Source organism: Sander vitreus, chromosome 9 (genome assembly GCF_031162955.1).
Source record: "Sander vitreus isolate 19-12246 chromosome 9, sanVit1, whole genome shotgun sequence".
Classification (NCBI taxonomy): Eukaryota; Metazoa; Chordata; class Actinopteri; order Perciformes; family Percidae; genus Sander; species Sander vitreus.
In genome coordinates this window covers 32826023-32849527 of record NC_135863.1, presented here as the reverse complement: position 1 = coordinate 32849527, position 23505 = coordinate 32826023, and the positions used below count along the sequence as shown (strand labels likewise).

At 41.0% G+C, this 23505-nt stretch overlaps 2 protein-coding genes across 2 annotated transcripts; both read left to right on the top strand.

Moving 5' to 3' along the window:
• The first annotated feature begins 2373 nt into the window (after positions 1-2373).
• On the top strand, positions 2374-8441 carry rp2 (RP2 activator of ARL3 GTPase). Its single transcript, XM_078259821.1, has 5 exons — positions 2374-2687; positions 3972-4640; positions 5654-5768; positions 6406-6491; positions 6578-8441. The coding sequence occupies exons 1-5, from the start codon at positions 2526-2528 to the stop codon at positions 6659-6661; spliced, it is 1116 nt and encodes a 371-aa protein (XP_078115947.1). The 5' UTR covers positions 2374-2525; the 3' UTR covers positions 6662-8441.
• Positions 8442-8575: 134 nt separating this feature from the next.
• jade3 (jade family PHD finger 3) lies at positions 8576-21654 on the top strand. Its single transcript, XM_078259820.1, has 11 exons — positions 8576-8768; positions 11795-11854; positions 11948-12030; positions 12129-12286; positions 12829-13019; positions 13867-14078; positions 15491-15658; positions 15776-15892; positions 17156-17614; positions 18827-18944; positions 19066-21654. The coding sequence occupies exons 2-11, from the start codon at positions 11806-11808 to the stop codon at positions 19887-19889; spliced, it is 2379 nt and encodes a 792-aa protein (XP_078115946.1). The 5' UTR covers positions 8576-8768; positions 11795-11805; the 3' UTR covers positions 19890-21654.
• Positions 21655-23505: the final 1851 nt, after the last annotated feature.

Sequence of the window (23505 nt, the reverse complement as noted above, 5' to 3'; positions counted from 1 at the left end):
CTTGGCTTTTCCAGTGTCTAAAGGTGCTGACACAGAGCTGATTATCGGCCGTCGGACAGTCTGACGAGGTCGGTGACTCGAGTCTGTTCGGTGTGTTCCGTGCCGATGTCCGTCGGAGGAGCTGTCTGCCTTCATTTGGGCCGACCTGACATGCTCAGTCGGAGACAGGGCAGTCGGGACTCACCCGGAAATGGCGAGCGGATGAGGAAAATCTTTTAAACTGACCTTTGTTGATCTGAAATGAAGACAGATTCAGCAACTGCACGGCCTATTTCTCTCTTAAAATGTTTTCAGAAACACGTTTCGGTGAACTATTTTAGTACAATATGAGATCGTATTCTGAACAAGCCGCCATGACAGTCTGGCTTTGAATTTCCGGAGAAAAAAGAACCATGTGACGCATTCGTCCAAGCAGCGCCGCCTGCTGCTATGGAAACGTATTACGTTTCGCGCACGCACAGAGCGAATGCTCAAGTTGGCCTCTCTTCAGTGTGTTCTGTGCCTTTTCTGCCGACGATCGGCCGTCTGGTTGGTGTGTAACTACCTTAAGAATGATTCGTACTGCAGTGATAAACCCAGCTAGTGTCAGAGCGGACTCCGCTTTAGAAATCTCTGGTGGCAAAAGGGACCTATCTCCAAGTAGACACAGCTGGGGAGACTCTGGCAATGGTGTGGCTAACCAGTTGGCAATAGTTTTAATGATTTGTTTCCAAAAAGGAAAGACCAGGGGGCAATGTGCTGAGACTTTGATGCATTTGCTGTTCAGTGCTTGGTCCGCTTCAAAACAGGAAACTCACATGAGCTGTGCTTAGATGTCAAAAGTTCAGCCTTTTTCAAGAAAAGTAGGCTTGATGAAATACCCATTTGGATAATGTGGCCTTGTTAGTGGGGTCATAGGTGGATTGATACCACAGGGCCACAGCTGGAGGGGGGGGGGGGTAAAAGGGAAACAGAGCACTATTTATATTTCTATGACCCCTAAGACTTAAAAGCTGCACTAATCAATATTTTTATATTATCAGTGGATCGAACCCAGGGCCTTCAACAGCCCAGGGGCCCCTGTGGTTAATCCAGTCATGCTTTGTGCTAGCATGTGTGCTGGTTTCACACTGATTTAATGGACTGCTCCACTGCCTTTTTCAAGTTATATACTGTATTTTCCCAGTGGGGTCCACTGCAATCAGTACTGCTGGGAGTTAGGAAGCCTTGTGGATGAATAAAGAGGATTCATTTCTTCAAATGAATTTAAAACTAACTGACTGACAGGACCAGCTGTTGTTAGGAGGCTATGTTCACAAGGCTTCAAGCAACTTACCTCTATCTAGCAGTGTTTTTTTTATCATGTCAGTGGGCTATTTCCTCTTATGTAGGCTACACTGTATGCTATTTAATATCCATGTGCTCTTTTAATAGAGCCTTTATTATACACCACCTACTCCACAAGTTCAGCAACATTAGTATTTTGTATTTCAACATTACATAGGTCACCTAATGGTCATGGGGTTACACAGAATGAAAAGGGGATGTACAGAAAGGCCAGGCTTCAGAGCATCTCTTACAGAGGCATGATGGGGGATTACCTATTATTAGAGTGACCTAGTGGTTTAAATTGCAAGCTGCTTCTGATGTCTGGTTCAACATGGTTACATGTTGCTTGTGGTTTGTTGTGCATGATTGTGTTCTTTTAATATATAGGTTAACACTTCAATACTGGATAAACACTGTATACACAAATATATAAACCTGGCTTGTGTAAAACACTTGCCCACTTGCATTGTATTGCATGATTTGATTTGCCACTCTTTTGAGTCATTTTATTTAATCCCATATTATTGTTGTACATAAGATATTTTACTGGAGCTGTATAAGCAGCTTTTTCTGACAAAGACAACACCCATCGAGGTGTAGATAACGGTGCATTCATAGTAGTCTGGTAAATTAACAGCCTTTTTGATTTTACCTGGGTGGTCCTACTCCCTGGCCATTGATGCAGGTAAGGTAAATCGAATTTGAGGCCACCCTACTTTATTATGTGTGGCTTGTAATGGTATTTTGCCACAGAAGAAATACAGAGGAGGAATTAATTTCATCATCTATGAAACGCCATTGTATTTCAAAGTAACAGCTATTATATGATTATATCCGCAAGAAGAAGTAAGCATATTTAAATAAAGTTGGAAATTGTGTATTGTGTGTCTGTGTTTTTATTATAATGTACAGTAAACGCGCATTAAATTAGGCCTATGTTTAAAATTAAATGTTTGTACATGTACTCAAACGCCTCATGAGTGCACACCTCTTCTACGTAATCCTTTCACTCTATCCAAGGCTGTGATTGGTTGTTGTAACGCACAGTACCAATTGGTTGTGAAACGAAGCTGGGGAAACAGGAAGCCCAGAAAAAATCTTGTCAACTCAAGAGTGCGTGTAAGCCTCTGCCTGACAGTCCCTCACTGTTTATCGTGTTCTCCTAGCTAACGTTACGGTTAGAAACTTGTTTTATCTGGTCGCCACTGAAAGATCAAATGGGGTGCTTCTTTTCGAAAAAATCCAAAAGAAAGTCATCCGAAAAAGATGACCGTACACCGACAACAACGACTGTCGAAACAACGACAAGCAACGCGGTTCCCCTTGGCAACAACACCGACGAGGCACCGAAGCAGTACAGCTGGGATAAGAGAGAAAAGGTAACGCAAAGTAAATTAAACTCAGGCCTACTGGCAAATGGAAGCACATTTAACCAACAAAACCTAGTTTGCCTGACCCCTTTACATCTTTAAACCAACGTTATATGTGTTAAGTCGCTTGCAGGTAACGTTAGCTAACGTAACGTTACTGTACAATTTCCCAAGAGGTGCAGTTAGCTACTTTTACACCTTTTTAAAGCGTTTGTGTAACTTATCAAAACGTAAATCATTAGCTGCTCTTTACGATGTGTCTACGGGTGTTAGTGACCCTGTTGTACCAACCAGTAACGTTACCTTATGTCGATATTTGTATTTCTAACCTGAGTGCTACAGCTGCGAAGGGAAACGAACAGTGTTGAGTTAAGCCTGAGATTAATTGCGCAGCAGCATTTTTTTTTTTTATCGCGGTACCCAATTCTCCAAATATTCAGCCTTAACTTACATGTTAACGTCAGTACATGTAACGCTCATTATATGTTGACACTTGAGTTTTAGGCTTATGTATCCAGCGTTATCTCATTATCGGATTTACAACACGCTGACCCACGTAATATGGCTGGTTAGACATGTTAGGCGTTAGCTAAGCGGTGGTTCAACTTCCCTTTTGACTCATGGGTGTTGCACCTTTGGTCTACCAAATAATACACTACATCATGCAGGTTGTGTTGTCCGAAAATAGCATAATACATATCTGCAAGTTATCAAATATCACTCGTGCATGGAAAAGTCAAACAATTGTAGTAATGTTAGTGAAACATAAAATAAAGTAGATAACATGCACAATTGGTATTTAGCATGTCTAAAAAAAACTCCATGTGCTCTAATGACTCTTACAAAAACATCAGTATTGTTTTTGGATGATGGAGATGGAAACCTTGAAACTGGTAAGGTGAGGACATTGTGTAAAACCTAGATGTGTTTCAGTTTTAGGGGTTAAATTATGGATTATAACTTAATGATGAGTTGAAAATGTATCTATTGAGTTTCAAAAATTCTGTAAAATCTAAAATAATTAAGGGTTATTGAAGTAATTTGATTAAAATGTAAAATTACTAGGATTGTACTCAAGTATTTAGTTTAATTTAGTTTAGTTGGATTTCTAGGTGATTCAATGGGGACTATACTTTTTCGGTTAGCTACAGTGGCAAATTTTGGTTTCTTTCATGTATGTTAACCGGAATAAAATATTCATCATCATCATCATCAAATATATCCAATACCGGTTTGGTACATCTTTAAATATATTGTTAGAATACTCATCCAGTCACCTTTCTCTTTGCTCAGGTTGATCCCAAAGACTACATGCTGTCAGGGCTCAAAGATGTCACGGTGGGCCGTCTGCCTGGCAAACTGAACGGGCAACAGTTTGTCATCCAGGAGTGTGAGAACTGCAACATCTACGTGTTCGACCACTCAGCAACTATCACTATCGATGACTGTGTCAATTGCCGCATTGTTCTAGGACCTGTCAAGGGCAGTGTGTTTTTCAGAGACTGTAAAGACATCAAGTGCGTGGTGGCCTGTCAGCAGTTCCGCACGCGAGACTGTAAAAAGATGGAGGTGTTCCTGTGCTGTGCCACTCAGCCCATCATTGAGTCATCTACGGGTATGAAGTTCGGCTGCTTTCAGTACTTCTATCCTGAGCTGGCCTTCCACTTCAAAGATGCCGGGCTCAGCATATTCAACAACAACTGGAGCAACATCCACGACTTCACGCCGGTGTCCGGAGAGAACAACTGGAGCTTGTTGCCAGAGACTTCATCGGTTCTGGATTATATATCGATCCCAGACCCTGAGTCTGAATTCAAGTCTGTTCGAATCTCCACTGAACCCCAACGCAGCATTGTGCCTTTGACAAAGGGAGGGAGGCGTAAGGACAGTGAAGAGTCCTGCCTCTTTGTTTTCTTCTCAGGAGAATACACCACTGCAAATGCCCGCAAACTGATCGATGAGGTGAGAAATATAAAGAGGACAGGAGTGTGAGGTCCAGTGTAGTTTAACACCAAAAAGGAGGAAGTTTTTTTTAGTATGTGAATGGAAACATGGTGGTGGTAATGTGGTATCAGGGCTTACTCACTGCTTTGTGTGCAGTCAGCCATGCTACATCTGACTGTGCTTTATAAGGTTACAGAATTAATTGCAAAAAGCAAAACCAGTGTTGACTATCACAGTCTGTAACATTGTATATGAGCAACCAGGGCTCAAAATTAGCACCATCCACCAGCCAAATGCACCCACTAACTAGCCATTCGGCTGGTGGAAGAAAAAGTTAATTTTGAACCCTGCAAGGAACAGAAGGTTAAAGAATCCTAATTGAGGTTTAATATTGAGGAAATCTAGTTTAAGGACTAATCCAAAACAAGTAGAGCAATCTGAAGATGGCTATCGGTCTAATGAAATATAGTTGCATCATAACTGAAGTTAACGTTATTGTCATCCAAAAAAGTTGGTTTAAAAATAGCATGTCTTATCAAACCACCCATTCGTGTCTTCGGATATACAGTGTATGACTTGGAGTTTAAAATGCTGGTTTCTCCTTAACTGAGGCTGTTTTACGTCAGTGCAAGATATTGACATATTCCATTAATTAGTAGCTACATATAAATCTTTTTATATGTGTAGTATTCCTTAAGAATTCCTAAAGTTAAGCTCTTTTTAAACTTTCTTTTGTTTAGCTGACTATGAAGTCTTAGAAAGCTGTATCTGAAATGCTGAGCCACCATGCTAAGCTGGCTCTGTTGCTACTTAAACATTCCCGTGATGTTTGTGTTGTCGCCAAAATATGCATTACTCTATCGCCAAAGCATGGAACTGGATCCACATACTGGGACAGTAAAGAAGTCTTGTTGCAGCCGGACTAATCTTTACAGTTTATCTCCTCTGTGCGAATACATAGAGGATTTTTTAAACACTTGATGCAGACCTTGGTTTTTTATTATATAACTTCTTTCATCTCATTTGCACAGGCAACTGCTAAAGGTTTTGTGCTGATCCAGACGAAGGAAGTGTCAATGCGACCTGAAGATGTGAAGAGAGTGTTTCAGAACAGTGCAGAGGATCTCGTGGAGTGGATCACCAAAGGTAGTTTTCTCTTTTTTTGTTATGCTGTTGTTGCTCTAAAATATCTGCTCAGCTCAGCTTCAGAAACTGTGTGTTCGATCTTATCTGACAAAGTAGTTTTTATTAGCCTACAGCTTGTTCATACTTGCATTTACATGTGTACATACTACAGCAGAGCAGAGTGCAACAAGCGCTGTCTTAAATTGTCAAAACTGACAAACCAGGTCTGTTTGTAAGCTTCCAATATGCTATTAATATGCTATTAATAATGACTTGTTTTCTCAAGCTATTATATCGAAACATCTCTGTTTCTTTCGGATGCCTTCTTCCACCCAAATACTTGAAAGCGACTTTATTTCCTCTTAGACCACAGTTTACTGTTGCTTTCTGCCTTTTTACAGAAAAAAAGACTTGTTCAACATGCTCACATGATTTTGATTATGACATCGCTGACTGCTAGTTTTCCACCACTGATGTGCTACATGTCGCAGAAATCAACTGAATCATTACTCCCATTTGGTTGTCAATACTGGAACATTTCAGGCTTCCCATTTTGGTAGAAAGCAGTTACTGTTTCATAACCAAAGTGTGTGTTAAAATAACAGGATTTAGGACTGTTGTTGTACTGTATGTGACTTTCATATCTTACTACTAAAAGGTCCTGTCATTGCCCTCGAGCTGAATGGTGACGGAGTCGTAGGAGCCTGCAAGAACATCGCTAATGAAGTGTTCAGCGGAACCAAGGTACGTAGTGTAGTTGTGGCATGTGTCTTTTCTAGTTTAACAGATGAGTTCTCTTTTTGTAACACATCCCTCCCCCCCCCCCACAGGTCTTTGTCTCTGATAACAAAAATACATCCTCTCAAGATGTGGACAGCTTCTTCAACTTTGCTGACATGCAGATGGGTTTGTGAATGATTAAGTATCAAAACAAACTGCTCATCAGACATGGAATTTGATCTTTAAAACCCCCCACCGTCTAGTTGGGGTTGAGTATGAGTAGCGTTTGATTATTGGCCTGTGTTTGTCCTCAAAAATAGGATCGCATTGGAAAATATTAAGGACTGAGTTTGATAAAGCCTTGGATAAAACAATTCAGTTCCTCAACCATGAGTCTGCAGACTAAAATTCGTCCCCTTATCATCTAAAAGCATTAGCTGTAAACCATTAGTGGCAATAGTACTGTGAATATTTCTATTTCTATGAATGTATTCTGTAATTCTGTTGCTTTTATCGGTTGTAAATGTAGCTCTTTGCTGTAAATGTAAATCGATACAATTTAAAGCTTTGTTTTTCTTGGTGGAAAAACCCATGTGCACACGAATGCCTGAAGGGAATTATTGTATGTATATAAATCATATTCTTATTTCTTACAAGGAATTATTTGTGTATGTGGATTAGATAATGGATTTGTTTAAAATATGTATATTTCAGACATGGTGTGTAGATGTTAACTACATCTTTAATAAGATCTGTTAGGCCAAAGTTAAATTGTGAAAGTTTGTATCTTCTGTTAATGCAGATGAACTGACCTGTAAACACTTGCTGGGTTTTTGATGTAGGCAACTCATGTGATCATCATCTTTATTTTGTAATATTTGTTTTATACTCAACTGAATGTTTTTGTATGGACACAAATTAATGTTCTTTATCATTTTTTAGTAAAAGTTTTATGTGTGACTTCATTTTGTTATAAGGCTTTTCACACCTGTACTGTTGGAAAAACGCGGTGTGTTACAGGTGATACCGGGTATAGGGTGACACTTGAGCCAATGGTAACAGGCTATAACCACAATATGGTAAAGAATTCATCCTCCTGAGTTAGTGTAGTTCCTCTAGTCACTATGAACAGCAAACAACTTGAGTAAAAGACTATAACAATAAAAGAGTATATGAAGAACTGGCCTAAGGTCAACAGAAACATTCTGTTTCCCCTTTTTAACCCGATCAGCCTGTTCTTTTTTTTTTGTAAAGTGCTACCAAAGTTCAACTTGAGCTATTTGAACATTTTAAACAAGCTGTAAATGGAAATAATCCTGTCTGACAGCATGTATTTTGTGTTGAGCTGGTAAAAAAAGTTCTGTATAACCACTCATCAAGTTAATGACTTATTTTCCTTGGTGTTGTTATAGAAGCACATTGCATAGTTATTAGAGATTGGTTTCATTTTTTGAGCAGAAAAACATTAATTCCAGCATTTTTCTGAAGCAGAGTGAATCATGGTTTTTGAATTGGTGAGTTCATTGTGCTGCGTTCCTTAGTGATACACATTTAGCAGCTTTCACTTCTATTTGACTTCACCTTAAACAGCATTTTCATTTTCATCATTTGGTTTGCTATTGATTGTACCAGTCGATGGCTATAACAGCTTAACGTCACTCAGTCTGTGTTGGGACCTATCAATTATTCATTAATCAGCGATAACATGCAACACATTGCAGTTTTAGTTAAAGCTAAATTTAGCCTGATGTCAAACTGTTTTCTACAGTTGCCTTCAAGGGACTATACATAGGGACTTATTGTGATGTACTTTTGTATTATACACATTTTGTACTTCAGCATACAGTTTTTGTAGAGCAATTTGTCTTTATGAATGCACATTTGTCTGTAATTTGTTGTTTCGACACTTAAAATGTAACCCTGTCTTTATAAAATGGCAGAGCCACATTAAAAGCCGTAGACTATCTGAAAGCACACTGCTGGTGAGTGACTGGTTATTTAATATCTGTTTGTATAATCAGTGTTGAGGACTATTGTACACAAATCGAGCGCACCCAGGTTGGAGGAAAAGCGGCGGGGTTTAGGACCCGGCGGGAGGCGTGGTACAATAGAGCTGTTGTGCCTGCCGTGGTGGTGGACAGATTGCAACCAACCCTGGAGATTCCCACTGACTGTGGAGGGATACAAAATTCCCAAATTGAATCTTATAGCTAGAACAAGAGTCTCTGTTTTTATTGGTGAATGTTTTGTCTGGACTCATATGTGGTTGGAATAAAGCGAATAGCAGCGCGTGGACTGAAGGTAAGATGGGAGGATTGTGAACAATATGCTCGTGTGTTCAGTGGGGCTCAGTGTGCCAGGATTTGCCCTGGATGGTTTATCCAGGCCACGGGGCCTGCTCTTTTTCCGCTTTCTTCTTTCTGCTTCTTTACAACATTTATGTTAGCGACTATTAAGTAAACGTTCCCTGTTTCCTACTTTTAATAAGGAACCCAGTTGAGCTGTATGAATATTCTTCTTAATGGCTCTAGGAAGTGACATCTTTGTATGATGGTGGCGCCCATGTTTGATTTCTTCACAGCCTGCAGTGCAGCCTGCTAGCCGATGCAGGCCTGCCCTGTGTGCGCGTGAGTTTGGCGCCAACAACGCTCTTTGGGCAGGGCAGGCACTTGGTTGTTACGGTTTTATTTTTCTAAAAGCCCACAGTCTACTTGTAGCTCAGTCTACTCACAGTTAGCACCCAAACATAAGTACATTTACGACAATGCAATATGCGAGGAAATAAATGTAAACATTGCGGAATTTAGTCATTGTTTCCTGTTCCCCAGAAACCTTACAGTGTGATGTCATATCCGTGCACATTCATACCGTGCAGCCCCCCCACAGGTTCATACACTGTATGTGTATGTGGGTAGGTAGGTAACATTAAATTGGCTTTATATTTTTCTCGTTGTGCTGACCTCTAGTCTAAGCCATATCCTTTAGTGGAGCTGGAGATGTCTGTTCACACACTAATGTATCCATATTAACATTAGCAGCAGTATTAGTAAGGCTTGTCGGGTATACGTGCAGTTTAGTGTCCCAAATTCCCCATACAATGTCCTTAATTATGAACCTGCTAAACCACCTGTTTAACAGGTGTTAAGGTTAGGGCAACCTGTCTCAAATAAGACCCTCATCATTTGGGACACTCAGTTTTTGGAAAATAATTTGGGACACTAAACTGCACGTACACCGGCTTGTTGTGTGTCTATTTTCTGTCTGCAGCAACACTGTCTGTTAACCTTTCGTGCAGTTGTCTCCCACAACACTACTTGTTAGATGTAGTAGATGGTAAATCATCTCACACTCACTTTTTCCATGTATGCAGTCTGTTAAAAAATCCCCACCCTCCACTCATTGTGCAAAATGCCAAACAGTATCATATTGAAATAAAAACACAAAGAGAGTACTATAATAATACTATGCAATTATTGATTATGATTATCGATTCTTTTTTTAGTTTAGGCACATCTTCAGGCTGCTTGTTTTGTCTGACCAACAGTCCAAAACCCAAAGATATTTAGTTTATAATTAGGGCTGGGCAATATATTTATTGTATTGATATATGGGGCTATCGTCATAAATTTTGGATATCGTGATATGACACAAGTGTTATCTTTTCCTGGTTTTAAAGGCTGCATCACAGTAAAGTGATGTAATTTTTTGAACTTACCAGACTTACTAGCTATTTTATTAATTGCCTTTACCACCATATATATATATATATATATATATATATATATATATATATATATATATATATATATATATATATATATATATATATATATATATGTTTATCTTGATCCAGTTACAATTGTAGCTTTATCTTTAAACAGACCAAACACATTATTCATCATTTATCCTCTGTTTATGCATCACTCTTTAGTAACTGAACGCACAAAGTTAGCTGCGTTCAGAGATGGAAACACTCATGTCAGTAACAGATGCCGGGCGTTTTGAGTGGAGCTGCAACAGGCTCTGCTGTGGAGGTGACACAGCACACGGTGGTGTGTTTGTGTTGCGTGATTTTATCTTAAAAACAGTTAGTCAAGAAACATCCTGGAGTGACCGTTGATGGTCAAGTTGTGATATAAAAGTTTGACTGTGATTTACTGAGGTGTTAGACAAGGTTTGCATGGATACAACCCATCCACTTTCAGTGGAGTTCAAGCCACTCCCTTCTGGTCGTAGATATAGATACCCTAACGCCAGAACCAACCAAGCAAAAAACTCATTCATTCCCATGGCAATAACCCAATTAAATAAGATGTGGGGAGGGGTATGACTGGAGGAGGAATATAGGTAAAGTACTGTGCAGTAGTTTCATTTATTTATGACATTAGACCTAGGCATAAGTGCAACATATTCCTTTTTATTGTATTCTATTTATTGATGTGTGTATGTTATGTGTTAGATAAATAGTACTGTCGATGTCTGGTTCAATGTTTGTGTTGTGGATTATGAGTCAATATGCCTGTACTGTACAACAGTTTGGACATTGTTACTACTACCAAACGGCCTGTGCCATTTTTCAGGCAGTTGCATTAGTGTATTTTTCTTACACTATAGTACAGAGTGGAACTGGCTTGATGCTTTTTCCCCTACTACCCCTCCTGCCCTCATGGGGAATGTGAGGCATGTCCTGTCTGTTGAAACAGCGTACTGTATTTGCAGCTACTCTGGCTTTGAGTCCCTCAGTATTTAAAACCTTTTAATGAGTCGTCCCAGTACTTCGGTAGGCTAAAGGCACACACTGTGAACCTGTAGTGTCTGCCTGCTCTGTTTCCCTTCACTTTAAACTGTCAAAAATGTTAATGCAAAAACAAAATCGGAAAAATGAGGAGCTTTTCATATTGCACTAATGCTAAACAATGATTCTGTCTGCTAAATAATGTTTTTATAATTATTTACTGATACCATTAATAGTAGGTCAATATACTGGATATTGCACAGTAATGTCTCTGGCCAAACCATAATATTTAGCAAATGCAGGCACAATGAACAAATCTTTGTGACACAGACATCTTTTTCTTTGTATTTTGCTTGTATATTTCTTATTTGCTGGCATACAATTAAGCTGTTAAGAGTTTCTCAGAGAAATCTACTAACGTGCTTTTCGTTTTGAAATTTATAGTGAGTAACTATCTTCTGAGTACACACTGTTGCTTTATATCTCACTGGTCCAGTGAAAAAGATCTTTCAAAAGTTGCATGCATACACTTTTTCTAAAAACTTAATTCCCTAATTTGCATGTTTTCTCTGTGTTCTGTCCTCTTCCTCAGGATGTTACAGGATGAAACGTCTCAGGTCCTCAAGCAGCAGCGACAGTTCTGACAATGAGAGTGAGTCATCTGTCTAGAGGACCCCATACCATAAAATCAGGGCTATTAAATCCCCCTACTGCTCTTTTATTCACACCCTCTTTCTTTATTTAGGTCCCTCTACCTCGTTCTGCTCCTCCAACAAGTATGGCGGCAAACCTGAAACCCCCGCCTCCAACCCTAAGAAACCGGCTGAAGTAAGTGTCCATTCTTGCCTTGGCAGTGCTCTGTGCTGATTGTTGTTAAACGTGAGGAGTGGTGTCTGACTGACTGTGTGCCACGGCCTCTCCCGCAGGTGTTCAGAAAAGACCTGATCAGTGCCATGAAGCTGCCTGACTCCCACCATGTGTCCCCAGAGGACTACTACCTGCTGGCAGACACCTGGAAGCAGGAGTGGGAGAAGGGAGTCCAGGTCCCGGCGAGTCCAGACACCATCCCAGAGCCGTCAGTCAGGTAACTCGGTCTCATTCCCACAGGTCTGACTGTGGACAAAGCAGTCTGAATGTGCTACTAGGGCTGCACGATATGAGGAAAATATTTGATACCGTTGTTGAATATCACGATAATGATAACACTTGCGATAAATAAACGGATATCAAATTGACTCAGTTCTGCATTTCTGCTGCTTTCAGTATTCTGCTAAAATACAACAAATTGCTTGTTGAATTTAAAACAAGTGAAAGGAAATCATTTCCAACATTCTTTTATGGACAAATTGAACATTGAATTGAGCACAAAAGGCACCACTGAAAAAAGAATAACGATTCAAAGTGCAGTTTTCCACTGATTTTCTTTCAACTAACAAAAAATCTCTGAGTGTCTTTCGCGATATGTCGCAGCCTTTCGCAATGTGGTTTTTGGCTAGTTGATATCGGGATGACGATAGAAAAACATTATATTGTTCAGTCCTATGTGCTACTACAACTTGATACGCCAAATGAATCTTTCAGAGCTTTGCAGCGCTGACAGGTTTTGATTGTGTCTTCTGTGTTTAGAGTTATTGTGGAGAAGCCCAAGGAAGTGCTTTACACCCACCAGAGGAAGTACATCCAGTGCTTGGGCCAGGAGTCAACAGAACCAGGTTATGTCAACATCAAAGAGCTGGCAGAGGCCATGTGTCGCTACGATCTGGACGACATGGACCTTTACTGGCTGCATGCACTCAACAGAGAGCTCGACCGCATGGGTAAGCATCAGGATCACGGGATACTCCATAAAATTAGCACTGTGCTGTTTGTTGGACAGTAAAGTCAGAATCTACGAACATGGACATCTGTCTCTCTATGCTAGAAATTAGAGCATTAAAATGCTCATATTATGAAAAAAAAATCACTTTTTCTGGGATTTGGGGTGTTATTTTGTGTCTCTGGAGCTTCCACACACATACAAACTTGGGGAAAAAAACATCCATGCTGTTCTGAGTGAGATACGGTTTCTGAATGTGTCCTGCCTTCAGTCTCAGGGTGAGCTGGTCAAAATCTGCACAGCTTTCTATGTCAGTAGCCGAGACAAGGTGGCTAACCGTAGCATGCTAGCTCGTTCTCAGTGGCCAAACACTGCTACAACACACACTAGTTCGCCATAATCTCCAAAAGAACTACTTCCATGGTCCTGTTCTGCAGGTATTCCATGAAAGTTGGAAGTACGCCGTCATTTAGAAGAAGTCTCCCTGCTAACCCTGCCTTGCACTACTGAAGTTAGAGAAACAGCTAGCTAGCTCATGTAATCCTTACCTAGCTACTGAGCATGTGCGACTGCCAACAAAGATGTTCCAGCAGTGAGAGGTCTCACTCTGTAGTTAAAACAGAGAGCTGAACACAGGGTGAAAAGAGGAGCTGCAGCAATGTGCAGTACAACAAAAATATGGTGTTTTTTATTATGGTTTAATTATTAAATTAAACCATGTAAACCTATTCTGGTACAACCTCAAAATACAATTATGAACCTGAAATGAGCAGAATATGGGCACTTTAAGATTTGGACTGCTGGGGTTTCTCTGACCGTGTGGAGTTTCATCCTCGTTTGTCTTCCAGGAGAGGAGCCCATAGACGAGCTGACAATGGAGCGCACCATGGAGGCCCTGGAGAGTCAGTGCTATGACAACATGAACCACGCCATTGAGACGGTGGAAGGCCTGGGGATTGAATATGACGAGGACGTTATCTGCGATGTGTGCCGCTCCCCCGACAGTGAAGAAGGGAACGACATGGTGTTCTGTGACAAGTGCAACATCTGTGTGCACCAGGTAAACACGAGTGTATCAGGCGACATGTCGGCTAGTATTCAAATCTAAACTTTTGAATACATCTGTCAGCATCAGAATTCTTTTTTTCTTTTTAAGGAAGGAATTGTGAGCAAAACACAATTTTGTGCCTGAGTTTGGTGCAATTTCCAGAAACACCATGTTGGGGTACGATGAGACAAAGGGAAAACTTCAACATCAGGTCATTCATAGGTCACAGGTTAGGGGATGAGAAATATTCGGCCATGCTCTAATAACCAAACCTGATCATATATAATTATGTTGGTCTCTCTACAGATTCAGGGAATCTAGACAGCTGCATGATAAGGGAATGTTTGGTTTCAGGACTGTCTCCTTTTGGAGGTCAGTGGGATTGCCACACTTGAGAGAGAGAGAGAGAGAACTAGGCATTAGCATCTGTGTTTATGGCGCCTGCAATATCTTAGTTTACCTTAAAGGTCGACCTTAACGTAATGCCTCCAGCATGAGTTTAAATACACCTTCAGGAAGTCAGGAACTTCAGAGAGTTGGGACGGCACAACATGATAGCACATCGTGGTTAAACTGTACTGTCTGCTTAATTGTCCCCTCAATTGAGTGTTCATTAAATGCTCCTGTGTAAGTCATCAAGGTCTCCCAAACCTTTTTCACGCATGTGGAATGAGTTGTGCTGCTCCTGAGTTTTTCCTTAACACTGAGCATTTGAATTTAAGATGCACATTTGACTATTTCTTCTAAACCCAATGAGTGTTTTGTGTTTACAAGTGAATGTTGCCACTGACTCGTCTCACGTTGCCGGACCTATCTCCACAGCGCTGTGGTTTAAAGTCTGGCTACTCCACACATACATTCTGGGATAGGAGAAAAAACATTCTGGGTTGTTTGCATTTCTTTGAACCAATCACAATTGTCTGCTCTGGATGCAGCGACGGTGGCTCTGCAAAAAAGTCTCTGGAAGGAACTTGTTTTGGTGGAATATTTGCACCCTGCAAAAGAAAACGCCACATACAATATTAAGTGACGTATACAAACATGGTTGAATGTAATTTGCTCTTACCAGTGTATCTCCGTGTGTACTTTGTCCATTGCGGTCCACGCAAATAGGTCCCAAAACGTCCCAGTTAGAGAGGAAGTGCTGTAAAATTATTCCTTGTAAATCTTTACAATCATTCCAGGAAAGAACCAAGCAGGCCTGCCTTGTTGCACGATCAAATTTTCTTCAAAATTTGCCATTTTTGTGTGTGTAGCTTGCTGTCTTGAAGTTTGTTTTCCAAAGCGAAGGGATTTTGAGAATAGCAACAGAAACCGAGCGGAGGGGGACATCCTGGAAATGTCTGTTGATCCAGACCACACGCTGACTAGTTCAAAGTAGCACATCAGTCACAAAATACTCCAACCTGCTGTTCTCTCCACAGGCCTGTTACGGCATAGTCAAAGTACCTGTTGGAAACTGGCTGTGTAGGACGTGTGTCCTCGGCATCGACCCGCAGTGCCTTCTGTGTCCTCAGAAGGGTGGTGCTATGAAGGCTACACGAGCAGGCACCAAGTGGGCACATGTGAGCTGTGCCCTGTGGATACCAGAGGTAAATAAACAAACCCTTCTCCTCCTCTTCGTCTGCGCTGCTCTTGGTCTCTTTATATTGTTCTACAGTAAGTGTTAGATAACCTCTCACCATGCCGTACATTTTCCTCTGCTGTAGGTGAGCATTGCTTGTCCCGAGAGGATGGAGCCCATCACCAAAGTGTCCCACATCCCACCCAGCCGCTGGTCTCTCATCTGCAGTCTGTGTAAATGGAAGACTGGTGCTTGTATCCAGGTGAGTGTGGATCCTTTTCTTTTGTGCCGCATCACGTTTGCAACTAACAGTGCAAGTAACAATAAGTACATTGAAGCAATCGTGGGGCATTTTGGGAAATACGCTTCTTTGCTTTCTTGCCACGAGTTAGATGAGATATCAAGCTACAGCCAGCAGCAAGTTAGCTTAGCTTAGCATAAAGATTGGAAACAGGGGCAGTCTGGTTGTCACTGTCACTGTCACCCATTGGAAATGGGCTTGAATGGGCTCTTGGCCAGACGGACTTGCAGAGCAAATCTCAAATTTGCCGGAAGTTGGTCAGGGTTTTCCCAGGATACCTATTTCTCAAAGGTGCTGTGTAAATTCAACAAGATGACAAATAACCATTATGCGTACCTTATTAGCTCTCTTTCTTAAAGTGCCCATATTATGAAAAAAACCCTTTTTCTGGGATTTGGGGTGTTCTTTTGTGTCTCTGGTGCTTCCACACACATACAAACTTTGAAAAAAATCCATCCATGCTGTTCTGAGTGAGATACGGTTTCTGAATGTGTCCTGCCTTCAGTCTCCGGGTGAGCTGTTCAAAATTGGCACGAAACCATTAGCTCGTAGCGTTAGCATGCTAATGCTAATACTAACGCTAGCATGCTACCTCGTTCTCAATAGCAAAGCACTGCAACAACACACACGAGTTCACCATAATCTCCAAAAGAACTACTTCCATGTGCGCCCTCATTTAGAAGAAGTCTCCCAGCTAATCCTGCCTTGTAACTGACTGAAGGTGGAGAAACAGCCTTTCTTTTACTGTCTATGGAGCTAGCTAGCTGACATGATCTACATCTGAGCTACTGAGCATGTGCGAGGGCAATCAAAGATAGTACAGAAGAAAAGAGGTCTCACTCTGTAGCTAAAATAAAGACCAGGTAAAAAGAGGATCTGCAGCACTGAGAGAGAGCGGTGCAGTACAACAACATTATGGTGTTTTTTGAAAATTAAACCATGTAAACCTATTCTGGTACAACCTTAAAATACAATTATGAACCTGAAAATGAGCATAATATGGGTGCTTTAATAAGATATTTCCTGAGGAATTCCACACAACCATCCAGGCAGTAACCAAATTATGAAACAAATCATGTAAAGTCAAGTTACTGGGAAATTAGGTTTCTGCAAAATATGTAAATTCTTAAATCCTACGTTTACCGTGATGTTGTTATCAACAGTAGTTGGGTTCTAGTCCATGTACACACATTAACCTGCTCCCCCCCTCCTCCTGCCTCTCAGTGCTCGGTAAAGAACTGCACCACTCCTTTCCACGTGACATGCGCCTTTGAGCACAGCCTGGAGATGAAGACCATCCTGGATGAAGGGGACGAAGTCAAGTTCAAGTCTTACTGCCTCAAGCACAGCCAGTCTAAAGCTGGGGAGGCGGGCCTGAGCCCAGCCCGCTCCAAACCCCCAGCGGAGGCGGAGAAGGTGGGCCAGCGGGCCCAGAGACTGCAGGAGCTGGAGGAGGAGTTCTACACTCTGATCCAGTCGGAGGAGCTGGCCCGGGCCCTCGGGCTGTCCGCGCACCTCGTGGACTTCATCTCTCAGTACTGGAAGCTGAAGAGGAGGGCTAACTATAACAAAGCTCTGCTGCCCCCTAAAGAGGAGGAGGAGAACCTGGTGCTGCAGCCGCAAGAGCACAGCATCCACACACGCATGCGGATGTTCATGCACCTGCGCCAGGATTTGGAGAGGGTGGGTGCTTTTTTTGTTGTTTTTGTTTTGTTTTTACACGCCAGTGTAATAATCTTTAGTCATGGTATTTCTGGGTACACAACATTATGCTCAGTATATTCTGTATTTGTTAACCTAAATGTATTCATTTTATATATCGCTTAATGGACATTCTTTATAAGGAGCCAGACAGTTTATGTGCTGAATTCACATGTTGGCCTATACACTCAGAATTCACATTATTTTAGCAATTGAGCACTGTATCAATGTCAATTTCAGTATAGCACATTTTAACATATTGTAATATATTGTTATTCATAATATTAACATGTCCATTTCAGTAATCTCCCATGATCCAATGTGCACATAACACAACCCTAAGACACTAAGTGTTTTAGGTCTGGGTTGGGAAGTTACTGAATTTCCTGAGCTGGTCTTATAAAATCAACATACATTATTGAGTAAGTGTTCACCTTCTTCAGTGTTTTTAGTTTTTCATTATTTTACCACATCTGCAGCAGGCCCTGGAGGACGGAGGTAGAGAGTAAAATGGATGCAAAAATTAAAGAGATCCTGGCTGCAGTCTGCAACAGAGCTGCCACTTAAGAAAAGATTGATTTTCACTCAACACAAAACCTAAAGCCAATGCGACACACAAATGGCTTCAACACCATCTTAATGTCCTGGGTCAAACCTCAATCCAGTGCAGAATTTGTGGCAGGACTTGGGGGGAAATTGTGAAAAATGCTGGTCACAGTTTCCTAAAGCCCAAGGTGACGTCTTGTTTTGTCAGACCAACAGTCCAAAACTGCAAAATATTTGGTGTTTTAATCATAAAAGGCAACGTAAAGCAGCAGTCCCTCACATTGGAGAAGATGGAAAATAATTATCTAAATAGTTGCAGATTAGTTTTCTGTCAATAAATAATTTCAGCTCTTGTTTTATATGGATACATAACTTAGGTCCGTTTATAAAGATTGTTTTCTTTAACGTGTTTCTTAAAATATATCACAAAAAAATAGTGTCTAACTAACTAAGCAACTGTGACACAAAGTTTTAAAACAATCAAATCTGTGTCCACATGGTGAATGCTTTTATAAGCATTTCTGTCTGTCATTTGTTTCTGTCAATAATATTGCCAGGTCAGTGTAGTCTTAAAGGTAGCAGCGAGCAGGAAAGAGCTTTACAAACATGTAGTGCTTGTTTTTAATGGACAGTTTTCTCATTGTGCAGGTGAGGAATTTGTGTTACATGGTGAGTCGGCGGGAGAAGCTGAAGGTGTTGCAGAGCAAAGCCCAGGAGCAGATGTTCAACTTGCATGTGAAGCTCTTGAACCAGGAGCTCTCTGCTGGTGAGCCATCTGTTGTGCTTCAGCTTGCCAGTCATTTGCTTTTTTTTGCCAATATTTTGTTGGGATATTTGGATCATGGCGTATGGAGTCTTGAACATGTGTTGTCTTTCTTTGTTGTCAGGTCTTCCTACTTCATCGCCAGTGGAGAGTATGCTGTTTCGGCCTCCTCCAAGGATAACTCTCAAGCTGAAAATGCCCAAATCCTCAAGTCTTGGAAATGGAAATTCCAGCTCCAAATCTGGTAATGGGCCGCTCTGCCCGGACAATAGTGGCAATGTTTCTGAACATGCAGGTGAAGGGCTGGGTCAAGGGAAGCCTCAGCTGCACGGACGCAGTCGGAGAGAGGAGCGCTCCAACGGACGGCTGTCTGCCTCGAGCCACTCGCGCAGCCCAGCGCTGCCTGTAAAACCCACTGGCAAACCTTTAGCCCTGCACGCTGCGCTCCACGGCCACTCATCCAACAGTAACGGAAAACTGGACCAAGACCGTGCTTGCATGGCTAAATCTAACGGCCTCTTAGAGAAGTTTGTGGCTCAGAAGGACAGTTCTTGCCAGACGCCCAGCGACCAGGACGCTTCAAATCAGGCTTTAGACAAGAACAGCTTTCGCAAGTCTGCCATGGAGCACTTTGGCAGGTCCTTCAAAGAGGCAACCATTAACTTGGTACGGACCACAGAGGGCCTGCGGGCCTCCGACAAACTGTCCCGAAAGGGCTCAGCCAAGGAGAGAATATGGGCTAAGCCCGTGACTGAACACAAAGTGAAAAGCGCCAGATCGTACCAGGACAGTGACGGATACTGTCCCGACCTGGAGCTCAGTGACTCAGAGCCAGAGGCCAAAGGGAGGCACAGGCAGCCAGCCGGGCCGCCTCAGCCAGATGCTCCAAGGAAAGGGGTCAGTCGTGGGAAACAGTCGCTGGGCTCCAGGCACCCCATAAAAAGGTGACAGCTGTTTTATTTACGCCGCTCACTGCCGCCGTTCTCTCCTGACCTTGTGGCAGTCTTCCCAAGTGCCAGGCGGTCTCTGTGAACATGTCTCTACCAGGGACCAGACCGAGACCCAGCACTAATGGTGCTGTATACATAGTAGATGCAGAAGATGCATGAAGGGTGCTGTGGTCCAGAACATCACCCAGTGGGATTCATGAAGAAGTGTAGCCCCGTGTCATGGTACGTGTCCACCGGCAAGCGTCACTTCCACGCTACCCATTCATTGTCCATGTGAGCAGCCACGGAATGCATTTTGGTAGCATCATGGCGACTTTGCATAAAGTGGAGGCCCAGGCTACTTTATGCAAATCAGGGGCATCCAGTTTGACTCGCTGCCCATTGAAAACTCATGAAAATCATTTAAAACTGACCGTTGTCGATCTAAAATGAAGACGGATTCAGCAACTGCATAGCATATTTTTTTTTGCATAAAATGTTTTAAGAAACACATTTCGGTGAACTATTTTCGTAAAATAAGGAAAAGTTTCTAAACGAGCGCCATGTTGACCTGTTTTGAAATTTGGGAGCAGACAGCCCCAACTTGAGAAGCGTTCGTCCAATCAGGTGCAGCCGTCGCATTTGTAGGAGGGTGTAGCCTGTTTTCTTTGCTTGTCAGCAGTCATTAATGAGAAACTGATAACTGCTAGTGGCAAGCCCACCAAGCGTCCAATGCTGGGAAGGAGGGGGGGGTGATCCCTGCCATCAAAAAAACCCCACAGTGGACATGTACCATTTAATGTTTGTTTGAGAGGACCAAACCTGTCAGTCTTCTGAGATTATCATGCTTGCCTTTCATTGTGGCTAGAATTACATTTTGTACTCTGCACAACTTTTATTAAACATCCCTGTTCCTCGACACACAAGTTCAATTTGCCTTTGACCAAAACTGCTGTACATAACATGTTGAAATTGGGATGTAAATAATGTTAAACTGAATCACACGTTTCCACTTTAATTGAATTTAATCAAATTTGTCGCAGAAAATTAAAACTGACACCCCATATGGGACTTTTGTAGTGAATTCTAGCATCTACTGCACCTGTTTTCTTGCACATTGTCTGTTACAGTGAACCTGTTTTCCCACAGGTGATAAACTGACTTGGTGACCTTTTTACATTTGTCAAGTAGTGGGGTCATTTTTGTAAACAGAAATGCCTTTTTGTGTGTAGGAATGCAGATTCACACTATTAGTACACCCAGGGTTGCAGGTTGCATGTCCTGTTTAGATGAAAGGATAGTAATCCAGTCAGAATGAGAAGAAATGTGTGTAACAAAGTATAATTAATTACATTCCCTGATGTATCCTTCAGTAACGTAGTTGAATCTGAAACCTGATGCAGAAAAGCAAAAACTGAGTACAGTTATGTAATTTTTTGCAGTCAGATTGCCTTTATGATCACAGACTGATTCCCTGATAATGACCTTTGGAACTCTGCAGTCTGTTCTGTTACTTGTGTCACCTTTTATTTGATAATAAATGACCTGGAATAACTGGTTTACTAGTGCTGGACATTGTTGGGATTTTTTTTATAAAGATGCCAATTTAGTACTTTTGGTGATATGTTACATTGTATTCCCTCATTTTTACCACAAAAAGCTTTATTCTTTTTTATTTTAAAAAGGCTTTTTTGTTTAATGGTGTCTTAATACAAACATAAAATTGACAAAATCCGGGTTTAAATAAGGATATCTGATCAATGAATAAATAATCTGACCTTTCATTTGGTGTCATCTTTCAGTCCTTTTTGACCCCAGTATTCACTTTTATTCATAATTATTCAAGTGTAATGCCAGTTCTGTGTCTGGCTTTGACAAAAATGCAATTCTTAATCATTTTAAAAGTTGTAATGACAGTTTTTGGAATGACATGAGACTTTGCTACATCATTGTCATGATGATTTTTCAGTGCACACTTATAATATATAAGTAATAAAAATATCTATAAAATATTCCATGTCTGAAATTAAGGAATTTTTCTCCTTTTCCTCCTTAAGGAAAAGGAGAAAAATTCCCCAAAAATGCCCCAAGAAATGTCAGAATGCCCCTAAAAACCATGATTGAGGGGCAAACATTGTCCCCAAGAATAAGATTTTTTAAATATATTTACCAGTTTAGGCCAATATCCTAATCCTTCATTAAGCCATCATTTTATTTTCATTAATTTCATTTCTGTCTGTAACTAGGGCTGGGTATCGTTCAAGATTTTTTGATGCTGGTACCGATACCGTGAATTTGATACCAGTTCCTGAACCATAGTTTTTTTAGATACCAATTTTATAAAATCCGTTTTAACAAAAATAAATTACATTACACATAATGTTACAATTTGTTTTAGCTCCTTAACACACTGTAGTCGAGCCTTTTTAAAATGCACAACACGCACGTGAGCCCGTCTCTGTGCGTAACGTAGAGTTTTCTAGCAGGTCTCTACGACGTGTAACATTAGACAGCCTATTACAAGCATTATAAGATCTTGGTAAAAGCATGCTGCATGCTTATTGGCTCACTGACTTATTAAAATTTGGTATTGAATGACAAGGCTTTTTTTGATACTCGATACTATGGTAGCAATTCGGTCGGTGCCTAAAAGCATCAAAGTTCAGTACCCAGCCCTGTCTGTAACATACACTCACACAAACAGCACTGTTACACTGATAACAGCTACATTTACTTCTGTGGGCGTAAGGTAGTGATTACTATGTACATTTTAATCTGGGCTCATTACACATTAAAAAAGCAGCAAATATATACACTAATTACTATTTTTTAAAGTAACAAAATGTTGTAAATTCCTTGATGTTTATTGGAAAGTTGCCCCCCAAATATGTTTTTAATTTCCTGCAATCATAATCGTGTTATGTGAAGAGATAGCCAATTTGTGCAAATCCTCAGAACAAGGCCAAGCTTTTTCAAATGAGGTAAGAGAAAGCAGATGAAATACATCGGTAGGCTTATTTGTAACATACAAAGAAAGAAAGAAACAGAAGTGGCATCATGACAAGCTGGTTACTCTTTAAACTGGTCAAAAAGGACTAATCACAAAGAAACTACTATAATCATACATAAGAGGCGTTATATAGACCTTTTTCACGGCAGAAATGTTGACATGTCATAGTAGGAAATAGCTTAAATATCTTACTGGGACACTTGATGGAACTGAGCCATTGTTAAGGTTATCAATTTCAGCTGTGCTCTTCCTACTATGACAAGTCCAAATGTCTGCTGTGAAAAAGGTCCATTGGGAAAGTACATTTTAAAATACATATTAATAATTGTGTAGATAATAGGCAATATAACAAGACCTTACAATATGGAACTGTACATTTTAGGTGACAACTTAGTCAAAGGTTTGCCATGCAAAATGTTTTGAGTTTATTTTAATAAGAAGATAAGTATAATTGGGAGGGAGGGAAGAAAGAATGAATGGCTGACTACTCATAAAATAAATAAAACTGTAGGATACTTAACAATAGTACCATGGTTTACCATTGTATGTACCTTATCAGTTATTTGGCAGAGAAGCTAGATGGCAGCATAGCCACACACTTATCAACTCAAGTGTTTTAAAGTGG